Source organism: Neoarius graeffei, chromosome 15 (genome assembly GCF_027579695.1).
Source record: "Neoarius graeffei isolate fNeoGra1 chromosome 15, fNeoGra1.pri, whole genome shotgun sequence".
Classification (NCBI taxonomy): Eukaryota; Metazoa; Chordata; class Actinopteri; order Siluriformes; family Ariidae; genus Neoarius; species Neoarius graeffei.
In genome coordinates this window covers 36,587,646-36,601,008 of record NC_083583.1, presented here as the reverse complement: position 1 = coordinate 36,601,008, position 13,363 = coordinate 36,587,646, and the positions used below count along the sequence as shown (strand labels likewise).

General features: G+C 41.1%; 1 protein-coding gene across 1 annotated transcript in view; it reads right to left on the bottom strand.

Moving 5' to 3' along the window:
- slc30a7 (solute carrier family 30 member 7) overlaps positions 1 to 13,363 on the bottom strand; it is a 51,842-nt gene that overhangs the window by 13,094 nt on the left and 25,385 nt on the right. Inside the window, exons 6-8 of the mRNA XM_060941222.1 lie at positions 12,089 to 12,238; positions 10,642 to 10,689; positions 9,311 to 9,446 (exon numbers count right to left, since the gene is read on the bottom strand). Coding sequence (XP_060797205.1) covers positions 9,311 to 9,446; positions 10,642 to 10,689; positions 12,089 to 12,238 — 334 coding nt within the window. The remainder of the gene's footprint in view (positions 1 to 9,310; positions 9,447 to 10,641; positions 10,690 to 12,088; positions 12,239 to 13,363) is intronic.

Here is a 13,363-nt window from a genome sequence, read left to right as displayed (position 1 = left end):
GTCTTCTGCTGCCCTAGGTGGTAAAATAATATTGTTGAGTAGTGTTAGACATTTTAAATCCTGTAGTTATGTTCGCAAAATAAGAATTATCAGTAATCTGACAAACAAAAACCATGGACTAAATGTATTATAAGGTTTCAGCATTAAACGCTATTGTATAATGGCTGTATATAAGGATTAGGATGATGACGACATTAGCGAAATCATCAAGCCCATGAAAGGAGAAAGCTCTAAATGAACTAAAACTAAACTAGTATAATTATTAGTATATTTTTTTTTACAAAGTAGACAGAATTTTCTGGCATATAGTACTAGTGAAAAATTTGTATACCCCTACTTATTCATAGACTTCTGTATTTTGACCATTTTTTACACTGTAGAACAATATCAGAACTATGAAATAACAAATGGAACCTATATGGAATTACGTGATAAACAAAACAGTGTTAAGAAACAAAATGTGTTTGATATTTTAGATTTTCAAAGTAGCCATCATTTACCTTGACGCTTTACACACTATTGGCATTATCTTAACCAGCTTCATGAGGTAATCACCTGGAATGCTTTTTAATTAACAAGTGTGCCTCATCAAAAGTTAAATTAGTGCAATTTATTGCTTCTTAATGCGTCAGAGATGAAACAGTAAATAATATAAAAGTAAATAGCCCGATTCCACAACTATAGTAACCCATATGTTGAGAACCGCTCAGCTAAGTAAAGAGAAACAATAGTTCATTTCTTTAAGATAAAGTGCCTTAATTCATAAAAATAAAGAAAAAAACCCACCGAATTAGAAGGTGTGTCCAATCTTTTGTCTGGTACTATACAGGTTGTGCAATAGCTTTGTGAACTTGTTTGTGCCTGGACCCCGTCTCTTTCTTAATGCTGGACCTGTATTAAAAGGTCTCTCTTTCATTCACAGCCCAGTGTTTGTGTTTTAAACAGGAACAGCGGGATGGGCAGTATGCTTTGTGTGTATTGTCAAACTACTGATCTGTTCATTTCTTTGCACTGACTGCATACCACATTACGACTGGAAAGAGAGAGGGGAACTTCAGAAAGAAATAAGATGAAGCTGGGTCTCAATGAGACTGGGCCCCCATCTCTTTTGAGAACAAGGAAGGAGGAGGGAAAATCCATCTTAAAAGAGATGCCTTTGTTCTCACATTTTTAAAGTAACAGTCACAGATCACGGCTGCATTCCAGAGAGGAGAAGAAAAGCCCCAAACATGGGGAGACAGTGAAGAAAAGAGTTGCAGGAGGGCATTTGCGCATTTGTCAACTGAAGCCCTTTTGTCCCCTCCATCACAGCCACATTAAAAGTAAATTCTCAGGTAATGCCACGATCTGCATCTGTGTACTATTCCAAATAGTTATATCTGGATTTGAACAGGAAGTGGCAGAGGCCTAAACCTGAAGCATTTTTTTTTTATATTAAATAATGCTAATTGGAAACACTGGAAAAAATAATGCTGCTGGAAAAGGACATAATTCACAAAATATAACAAACACATCAGAATTTTATTCAACTCTTAAATTTGTCCAGTTCTTCAACCTCAGCTAGATCACTCAAGTTCATAATCAGACTCAACCAGACACCCTGTGGAACTTTATATCTAACACACTTTATACTTAACGTGACTGAGTAAGCTAGCAAAACATGTTTCGAAACAACAAAACTCAGGGAACTGTTGATTATAGTTGACATTAGCCACTTATTTAAAATTTTTAATGAGTGAGTGTTTGGGTGGCGGCACGGTGGTGTAGTGGTTAGCGCTGTCACCTCACAGCAAGAAGGTCTGGGTTCGAGCCCCGTGGCCGGCGAGGGCCTTTCTGTGCGGAGTTTGCATGTTCTCCATGTGTCCGCGTGGGTTTCCTCCGGGTGCTCCGGTTTCCCCCACAGTCCAAAGACATGCAGGTTAGGTTAACTGGTGACTCTAAATTGACCGTAGGTGTGAATGTGAGTGTGAATGGTTGTTGGTGTCTATGTGTCAGCCCTGTGATGACCTGGCGACTTGTCCAGGGTGTACCCCGCCTCTCGCCCGTAGTCAGCTGGGATAGGCTCCAGCTTGCCTGCGACCCTGTAGAAGAGTAAAGCGGCGAGAGATAATATGAGATGAGATGAGGTGTTTGGGTTTATGTTCCAGAAAGATCATAAAAGTTCATTGGACAGGTTATCAGAATCCATTACAAAGCTGAGATGCAGTGCTGTTGCGAGTCAAAATGGAGCTCTTTAAGCGGTGCGTCATTATATCACCCATATGAACTTCCATCTATCCGTTATCTAAACTGTTTATCCCTCAGAGTTGTGGGTGAAGCTGGAGCCAATCCCAGCTGACTTTAGGGGAGTGGCAGGGCATACACTGGGCAGGTTTGCTAATCTACCGCAGGGCTAACACAGAGATGAACAATCCACGCTGGCATGGGGAGGACATGCAAATGCCACACAGAATCATCTCAGTATGCCATAAGATTTGAAACCAGAACCTTCTGACTGTGAGGCAACAGTGCTGACTACTGCACCACCATGCAACCCCACATATGAATTTCTAATATTATTTTCATTTAACAATGACAAAAAGCAGAGATATGCTGCCCTGTGTACAGTGAAAGGTTTGTGTGGGGTTCATGGAATCGTGGCTCTATGAACAAAAACATTTTGGGCCAATTGTACAGAACCATGACACATAATATGGTTTAGTTTTGAAGTGCAGTAAAGTAGTGTGCATTTTATTCATTCATTCATACAGGTTGTTTTTAGTTACTGCACTGATATCTAAATGTTACATGTGTGGCTAGTATTACTAATTCAGTCATGTTAATACCAATAAGCTACACATGCTTTAACTGAACATGTAAGACTAAGACTTACGCTATTAAAGCACAATTCTCAACCTTTATTTTTAGACGAAAACAAATTCACTGTTAACAGAGTTGTAGTGCTACGTAAATGTGTAATACTATGAAAATTTCTGAAATCAGAAGTCCAGCAGATACTCAGTCTCCGTCAGCAGTTGTAACTAAAGGAATAGTAGAGGACAGCTGCTTGCTTTACCACATGTGGGAAACTCTGGTCTCCACCCTGTGTACAAGATTCATTCGGCCATGTGTGCGCGCGCAAGACAGAGAAAGAAGGAGCATGCGAGAGACCACCTCTGGTCAACTCCACCCAAACCCACAGCAACACCTAAATCACAGCAGACTGAAGCCACTTCGCTGCAACCGTGTGTGTGTGTGTGTGTGTGTGTGTGTGTGTCTCTTTCTTTCACACACACACACACACACACACACACACACACACACACACACACACAGGCTGAAAAAGAGCCCAAAAGTTTCATGACTTAAAAAGCTTGAAATCAAAATTATTTGGCCAACTATTTACAATCAATAGATTTATGTATCGGGCGGCACGGTGGTGTAGTGGTTAGCACTGTCGCCTCACAGCAAGAAGGTCCGGGTTCAAGCCCCGTGGCCGGCGAGGGCCTTTCTGTGTGGAGTTTGCATGTTCTCCCCGTGTCCGCGTGGGTTTCCTCCGGGTGCTCCGGTTTCCCCCACAGTCCAAAGACATGCAGGTTAGGTTAACTGGTGACTCTAAATTGACCGTAGGTGTGAATGTGAATGGTTGTCTGTGTCTATTACCCTGTCCACACTAGGGATTTTGTACCGATACGAAACTACTTTTGTACCGCAACACCTGTCCACACTAGCAACTATACCGGTACTGTAGCGGTATAACTATATTGGTACGAAACCCACAAATGTATGGGTTTCATACCGGTACAGTATCGGTACTGTAGCGCTTCGCTGTAGTGTGGACAGATGAAGCTGTTCTGTATCGATACAAATATAATACCCATACGAAAACAAAACGACCGTGGAGCTACATGGAGCAAAGAAAGGGGGGGAGAAAGGAGGAAGAGGGGAAAAGGGAGAGAAAGGGCGGGGAAGAGAAGGAAAGAGGGAGAAAGTGAGGGGGGAGAAAGGGAGATTCGTTTTCTTTGTTTCTTTCTCAACTGCCTTGCGCATTTTATACGATTCAACTGAATAAATGACCACCAGAAATACAGACTGTACATTGACAACAAAAAGCACACACACGTTGTTTCATCCGCCATATTCTCGGAAGGCAGTTACTCGGTAACCACGGAAACATTTCGCACACGCACATTTCAACTACCATGAAAGAAAACCGCAAACATTTCTCGCTAGTGTGGACAGATGCACTAAACTGTACCGGTATACTTTGTATCGATACAGTTATACCACTTTCGTACCGGTATAAGTGTGAACACAGCATGTGTGTCAGCCCTGTGATGACCTGGCGACTTGTCCAGGGTGTACCCCGCCTTTCACCCATAGTCAGCTGGGATAGGCTCCAGCTTGCCTGCGACCCTGTAGAACAGGATAAAGCGGCTACAGATAATGAGATGAGAGATTTATGCATCTTTATCACAATTTCTGAAGTAAAATCAGATTTCTTTTTTTTAAATACTAAAGAAACAATTTTCAAAAATCATATTAAGCTGATTATATGGCAAAAGATGCAATAAAACAAAGATAATACACGTGAATCCATTAACATGATCAGCTTTTGTTGTAGGAAAATAATCGGGTGCCTGGGCGGTGTGATACGTAGTGGTCGGACACTTGACCCAAAACCCCCCAAAATGTTTCTCCATGTCCCTTTCACCATGTTGAGTCTAAAGAATTATTTATACTTCTGCATCAAAGCTATGCCACAGGGTACGGTGTAGCCACATATCCTACACCTAAGCCTGATGTGCACCTCTCCAGAAATCTAACTATACATCACGGCAACACAGACCAGCACAACTATAACTGATTGGTCCATCTGGAAGCATCACATTTCTGGATGTTCTCTCTTATTCCTACTGTGAAACAGAACATGCACCGTTTTTTCCGTTCTTCTTCTGCATGTAAAATCAGTAAATTTTGGTGCGTTTCATGTAACAGTGCCTTCTAGAGGAGACACACACCTTACCTGCAAGCATAAATGTTTCACCTGCGGTGTAGATTCCATGCAGAAGTATACATCTGCCTTAAGTGTCTACTGGTATCTGGTGTGACTCATGCAGAACAACACACACATGTTTGTGTGCCTGTCCATGCATTTGTCCATGTCCACATCTGTGTGTGTTTCTCTGTCTGTGTCCCTGTATGTCTGTCTGTGTGTCCACTTCTGCTTGTGTCTGGGTCTACTAGGGCCCCAAACAATAAGCCAGTTTTGGCACCGATAACGATAAAGATCTGCGATTTCTGATAACTAATATTATCGGTTGATATCTACATCTAAAAAAAAAAAAAAACAACACAATTTCTACATATATACCATTAATCAGGGATGTGATTTGGGGCTGGTGAAATTATCTGAAAATTTTAGCCGGGGGTCTGGGGGCCATAGGCCCCCAACTGGTCCAGGGCAGCGCCCTGGTGGGGGGACAAGGGGGGGGGGGGGGCGGCGAAGCCCCCCGAAGCTCCTGGGGTTTTCTGACTTAAATTGTACTAAAATGGCAAGCAAACACACAAGAAAAAAAACTTGTCATGATTAACAAATTCAAGCCAATTTAATGGTCAACATGCAACTCTGAGCCCCTATAGTACATTCAATGATTCTTAACTGACAAAAAGCCAAAACATGAAACCTAAAAATGTCATTCTAAATTAAATCTGCATTAGATTAAATAGAAAATTGTATAAGGAAAAACAAAATTTATACTTTCAATTACTGTAGAAGTTGAACATACCTAAATGTGCCTTTTCAAACAAACATGATGCAACATAAGAATTCAACCACCATTATTTATTAAACTCTATTGCTCCTGGTAGTCTCCCGGTTTGCTTCTTATGTATGGCAACTTCTAATATTTGATCAAGTTACTGCACACCCCGTTTAGACAGGGTAACAGGATTGACACAAAAAAAAAAAAAATTAGTCATGCATAGACTACTTACCAAAACTGAAATTTTTAAGTAAATATTCTCAGATTCAGTTCATTCTGCTATCCATATAAAAGGTGAGAATATGTAGATCCTTGGCAACAAATAATTTCAATAATAGCTTTTGGGAGCATTTATTTTTGTTGTGATTAATCACGGTAACAGAACTGACACAAACCTCTGGGACAGGTACATTAATTAACAAAACATCGAAAAAATCTCTTTTCTTAATGGCATTTTCAATTTGTGACATCATATGTCCATTGTGGTTTCCACAGTCTTGTCGTTGAACATTAAAAAGTTTCAGTTCCACTTTTGTCCAACATTAAGAATCATGTCTGAAAAAAAGTCTCTTTTCAGTGGAACAGCCATTTTTGCTCATTTTCGACCCTACAATTTGCTACAAAATGCACAATTTATGAACCAAAGTAGTCAAATTTTGAAATGCAAGGTAGAACTGATAATGTTTTATCATATGAGACCATAAAAAGGTTTTAGAAATCTCAAAATGTAAACAAAACACGTCCGGACAAAAAAAAAAAACGTTTTCTGTGAAATTGACTCATATACAGAACTGTACAGTGTTCACTCACTTGAGGATTTTCATATGCAAGAATAAAAATCACTTTTTCACTAAACAACATTCACAAAAAATGTGTTTGCAATTAATTGGGATCCACTGTATCATTTCAACCGCGCATCAGACCCTCGGCCAATTGAAAATGTCTTTCATGCACTTTTCTCCCTCATGAGAATTTTGAAAAGTTGGCAAGTATGTATTATTTGCACCAACATTTTAATATTGAATAAACAAATCAAAATTGTGTATAATTACCTTACATCCACGCTGTGGGAAAAGTTTTGAGCGAAAATTAAAACTAACTTGGAGTGAAAAGGGTGAAATAATCTGTGATGAAGTTGGCAGAGACTCTGAGGTAAAGTGAGAGGAGGCGGGAGGGGTCAAGCATCACTGCCGCCTCACAGACTCACTTTCCCGGGTTAAACTCCCACCACTCCCCCTCTCTCTACACCACTCCCCCTCTCTCTACACCACTCCCCCTCTCTCTACACCACTCCCCCTCTCTCGAGCTTTTGTTTTGTTTTCACTGAGTAACCATTTTGATTTGTAAACTAGAGCCGCGATTTAAACTGCTGTTTCTTCGGACGTAACTAAAACAAACTGAAATAAAAACCGCCCCTTCTTTTCTCCTCAGAAGGTTTAGCCTCCGATGCTAACCTTTTCACCACAGCTTTCATAGCGTGCGCATGCGCGTCAAGCAACAGATGGCGCGAGGCCCCGTTGCCATGGCAACCTTCATCACCCCGCGAAAACATACCCAACTGTCGCACGTGCAGTGACACCATCACCACTCACAGGTTTATTATGGGGGAAGAAATGAGCTGGGTTGTTTTTTTCTTCTTCCCCATGTTTATTTACTTTAAAAACACACACACCAAACTGATTATCAGGTGCATCTTTACGCTCGATCACGGAGGCTGTCATCTTTCAACTCTTTGTTTGAAGCGAGCTTACGTACAGCTATCTAACAAGCGCGTTCATTGGTTGTTACAGAGCGATGGGCCAATCACGTACCTCGTTTCATCTCAATGACGGAATTACTGAAAGTCGGAACGAATAGGATATGAATGCGGATTTTTGAGCGAAAAATCGGAAAAAATTGTTTTTCAAACTTTGAGGTGAAAAAAGCGGAATTCCGCGAATTCGTGGAAAAATCACATCCCTGATTAATTTGTGTGTACAACCAAAACTGACTTTTTAAAAATAGTTGAACACCTTCTTTTTGACATGCCATTGCTACTCTACTCAACTCTGCTTGGGTCAGCTGATTGTTGTGATTTGTGGCATGATCTCTAGCGCTCCAAACATTATGCAATGACACTCGTAACATGGTTATAGGATCCATCTTCTGTCTCTCTGTTTCTTTTTTAATTATAAACCAACACCGATTCATTGGCAATTAGCTCATATTGGCTGATAACATCAACGCACTGATTTATCAGTCAGGCCCTAGTGTCCATCTGTATCTGCAGTACCAGTCAAAAGTTTGGACACACCTTCTAATTCAATGTTTTTATTTTTAGTAATTAAAGGACACTTCATGTCTTAAAGTAAAGTAATGATGGAGATCGTTTCTCTTTACTTAGTTGAGCGGCTCTTGATATAATATGGATTACCAGGGTTTTTTCTAGAAAAATTTAGTATGAGGGTGCTCACCATGGCGAGGGGGTGGGGGGGAGGGGGGGATGTGCCAGTTGTCCCCCCCCCCCCCGCCGTGCAAAGCCTTTGAAAAACGCTCCAATGGGACATTCTAAGGCTATCTGAGAGGGAAATTGTAACAAATTGTCTGTCAACATTGAAAAAGAAAGTAGTAATCATCTTCTGCCCCGGACAGTCTTTGGCTTTCTTCCGTTTCGTGCCGCGGGATGACATCTTTAAATGCCCAAGTGTCAACAAAAACAACTCGCGAACTACTTCTGTCAAAAGCTCCCGCGCCGGTGGGTGAAAGGTCATTCAGTCTCGAGAAATCTCGCTCTACAAGTCAGCTGACCTTGTATGTAACCCATGTCAAATCTCGCGAGAGCAGCCGCGACAAGTAAACAACATGGCACCTCAGTCTGGAAAACGCCAATTCAGATTGTTTTTGCACCGTCTGGCGGTGTATCTACTATGATTGGAATATTTTTGGAGCAATTATAACGTATTTGATGATCAGACACATTGTCACGTAGTGTTGCTGGGATGTTTTCACGGAGTCGGTAAGGGGGCGCATGCCGAGAGTAAGAGGGCACAGCGCCCCTGTTCCCCTGTTTAGACGAAAGCCTGGATTACTACATAATGTTTACTGTGTTTTTATTATTTACTGTTTGAGATCAAACACATTAAAAAGGCAAGAAATTCCACCGACTTTTGACATGGCACCCCTGTTAACTGGAATGTATTCAAGGTGACTAGAATCTAAATTATGAAAGATACTGGAGGATTTTTTTTTTTTAAACACTTTTGTTTACCACAAAGTTCCATGTGTTATTTCATTGCATTTATGTCTTCAGTATTGTCCTACAATGTAGAAAATAGTCAAAATACAGACAAACCTATGAACGAGTAGGGGTGTCCAAAATTTTGACTGGTACTGTACATAGGTGTGTCTGTGTACACACAGACGGACGTGTGTGTATGTTTGTCTATGTTCACTTCTGTGTCTGTGTGCATCTACATTTCTGTCTGTGTGTCTGCTCATGTGCGTGCAACCGTTTGTGTCTGCGTGCATCCTCATCTGTATATGCACCTATTTATCATGAGCGTTTGCTTTGTGCGTGTTGTTCCCACCTGACTCCTATGAGGATGGCGATGAGCATGGAGCAGATCGGATCAGCGATCATCAGGTCGTACTTCTGCATCAGGAAGGCTGAGATGATAACACCAATGCTCCCCAGCGTATCAGCGACAATGTGGAGAAAAACTCCTGCAGGACAGTAAACACCATAGCTGCTTCATCACACCCCACACAACCTCATTCGTGTTCTCCTAAAGACAGTGTTAAATTCAAACCAGTTCTCCTACAAAACGGCAGTCATTTTTGGCTGAGGCTGCAGTTGAGTGGATGTTTGTTCAGTGAACTGTGACGCACAATGAAAGCCAAGGGTCGGGATTTTAATTTCTAGAAATAGACCGGGTCAGACGGAGTCAGGCGAAGGGTTTGCATCAGCACTACTGAAAATGGCAGGCATTCAGACACCTTGCAGGCAGGAAGACGCCCACGTGCACCAGCGCAAACAGCAAGTAAATAGTAGAAGTGTGTGGTGAAAGAACGAGCTAGTTGTGATTGTACAATAAGCTCCCTTTTAAAAAAAGTTTCCCTTGAGCTGAACACGTCATTAAGGAGGCTGCTTTCAGGTTCCCAGAATGCGCAACCGCACAACCCTAAATTAAGTGGAAAGCTCATCCAAAGTGCAGTGAGAGCACAACCAGAGAAAGGAGGAGAGAGAAAGAGAGGGAGGAAAAAAGGGGGAAATAAAAAGGAATGCTAAAGCCCTTAAAAACAGTGACACCCACAAAGAATCGTGAAGAGGATTTGAGCATCGATCCATCACAGGGCAGAGATGTGAAAAGGTGAAAAGGTCTCAGCACCCGAAAACAGAGTAACCTTTTGCACCATCACCTCCTCCCTCCCCGTATTTCCCCCGAGTGGGCCTCCCACAGGACCCATTCTGTGTGTGCGCCAGGGTAAAGGGGACACACTCACTTTCCCTTCTTTGCTCATTTTTCCCACACAGGCTCATACAAAGAGCTTTAAAGCGACAGCGTTCCTGCTCTCTCTCAGATGTCAGTGTTAACCTGGTTAGTCCAAGGGTCAAAGGTCAGTCTATGGGCTGATCTGACCCATCACCTTGCTGCAAATAAAACTCCATCAACTAATCATGTCTGGCAATAATGGTGGTGTCACATGACGATGCATCACTTTTCTTGTAGCCCCGTTTTTTTGTTGTTTTTTTCTATGCATTAACAAAACAAGCAACGCCACTGTCCGAGACATGACCGTTAGAAAGGCAAATATTTTCATAAAAAAAAAAAGCCGGCACAGTGACCAGTACAGAAAAACATTACAGACAGGACTCTCACACCATCTGGTGGTCAGAAGATCGAAAGCAAAATTCTACCTTGTAAGATCTGTTTACTGGAGCCTTTTTCTGGCCTGTGCAAGTGATCTATAAAAAAACAAAACAAAACATGAATTACACCACACAAGTCTTATTATCCAAAAAGATAGTTGGACTATGCAACATGAACAAAAACAGCTTATTGTGATATATTAATTTAGAATAAAACAAGTGAAACTGTCATGTGTAAAAGTAGAGGATTAAAAATTGAGTTCTCAGGGTTTGTCAGTTTATTTAATGTCACTTTTCATGGTGTGTGTGTGTGTGTGTGTGTGTGTGTGTGTGTGTGTGTGTGTGAGAGAGAGAGAGAGAGAGAGAAGTCTTTGCTTTGTAATTATTAAAATATTTTTTTAATTTCAAACAAAAAAAAATTTCAAGCCACATTTATTTACAATGTCCTGATTAAAAGTTAAATGTGACCATAAATGAATCATATTGAACTGCAAATTATTGGGCATTTCATTACATATTTAAACATTTTTTAATCTTGGATAACATTGCACTGATTTTCTCATCTCATCTCATTATCTGTAGCTGCTTTATCCTGTTCTACAGGGTCGCAGGCAAGCTGGAGCCTATCCCAGCTGACTACGGGCGAAAGGCGGGGTACACCCTGGACAAGTCGCCAGGTCATCACAGGGCTGACACATAGACACAGACAACCATTCACACTCACATTCACACCTACGCTCAATTTAGAGTCACCAGTTAACCTAACCTGCATGTCTTTGGACTGTGGGGGAAACCGGAGCACCCGGAGGAAACCCACGCGGACACGGGGAGAACATGCAAACTCCACACAGAAAGGCCTTCGCCGGCCATGGGGCTCAAACCCGGACCTTCTTGCTGTGAGGAGACAGCGCTAACCACTACACCACCGTGCCGCCCTGCATTGATTTTATTATATTTGAACAGGATAAAGGGGCTAGAGATAATGAGATGAGAGATAAGATTTTATACATGATCATATTTATTACATTTACAATGCAAGTCAGTTTAGCTATGCTTCAGATTTAAAAAAGTATTTTAAAACTTCGTGGTTCTTAAATAAAGCAATCCAGTATGGATACTGGTATTAACTGATACTTAAAGTTTCAGAATGAGCGTCACAAAAAATAAAGTGGTATTGTACCATCTCTAGTGCCAACCAATCCTTGTAAACCTTATAAATAAATAAATAAATAAAAAGTTGTATCCATTTAGACTACACTGTCTGCTCATTCCGAACAACGTACTCAAAAGGTTAACATTGTGATCATTAATAATGAAATGTGTGCTACAGCCCTACCTTCCTGAGCCAGAACAAAAGCATTAACTCAAGATATACTCATGACTGATCCGGTGATGAGGATCTTTACTGAAAATGCATGTTCTTAAAAGCTTTTGAAATAAAATAATTAAAATCCACAATCCATAAATAACAAACAAAAACAGCTCCAGATCTTACCATGGCAGTGAGGATCTTCATGTGAATGCCCATGTCCATGATCATGTCCATGTCCGTGCCCGTGTTTAGAATCATGGCTGTGCCCGTGTCCCCCGTGGCTGTGTCCGTGACCCACACTGCCGTTAAAAAGCGAGTGACTGTGCCCATGACCTACAGAGAGAGATAAATCCAACCAATTTGGATGCTGTTATAGGCAATGTTATTTTCACAAGAATTTTAAATTTAATTTTAGTCTTAACTGCTTAAATTATAGTTTTATTTTAGTCACATTTTATTATTTTTTTTGTTTTAATCAAGATTTAGTCAGTGAAACTCAATTGTAGTCTAATTTAATTCAGTGTTTTTCCTCAGGCAGTTTCATGATACTTGTAGTAAAATGTGCCCTGTAGCGTTAAGATGAGCTATTACAGGTGGTGTATTGCCAGATATTTATTTTGAAATGCAACTGGTGTGGTTGCTATGTGGGAGTTATATGTAGTCAGCCATGACTCTCTTATTGTTTTGGTAGTTATGGAGTAAAGATGGAATTTCGTACGCCGTGACGATGAACGCTATTTTCACAAAGATGTTACTTCGTTCAAACCAACGCCATGTTTGTGTGTCCCGACACATACCTGTTAGAATCCAGGAGCATTGTGAAAGCCGTGTGAGCGGCTAAGCGAGAGAACCGGATTCCCTTGCTTCCTGACTATGGTCAGGAACGCGAAACAAGGACACGAACATACTGTAACGGATTTTGCTGAAGGATATTTCTCCTGGCTGTAAACATTCCCTTCAGAAGTAAGCTAGGTTCTCTGCCTGAACAGATCCAGCTATTTCAGCTCATCTTTATTCAGCAGGGCATAATGAACAGAGATTTTGTTCTAACTTTCATTTTCAAAATATTTTTAAATGTTTATGTTGTCCTGACAATGTAGTCATGAAATAAAAGGTTGTCACTGAGTACTTATTGCAAAATTTTCATTAACATAACACTGGTTATAGGAAAATAAAAAGCGACAAACGAAAAACATAAAAGAAAAAGGAGCGAGATGCAGAAAACACCTTCACTATCCAGCGACGTAGGGCATTTACAGGGCGAGCAGAGGGAGAGGTATTTGCAAAAATTGAGGTTAGCAGGCTTAGTGAACGACATTTACCTGCTTCCACCAGGATTGTTCACTGACATACGGAAGTACACGAAGCCCTCGTCTTTACCTGACTTCGGCCCACATGATCTGTATACCTATGTCGTTAAAAACCCATCGCCATACACAGGTATTGATCTGAAAGCGT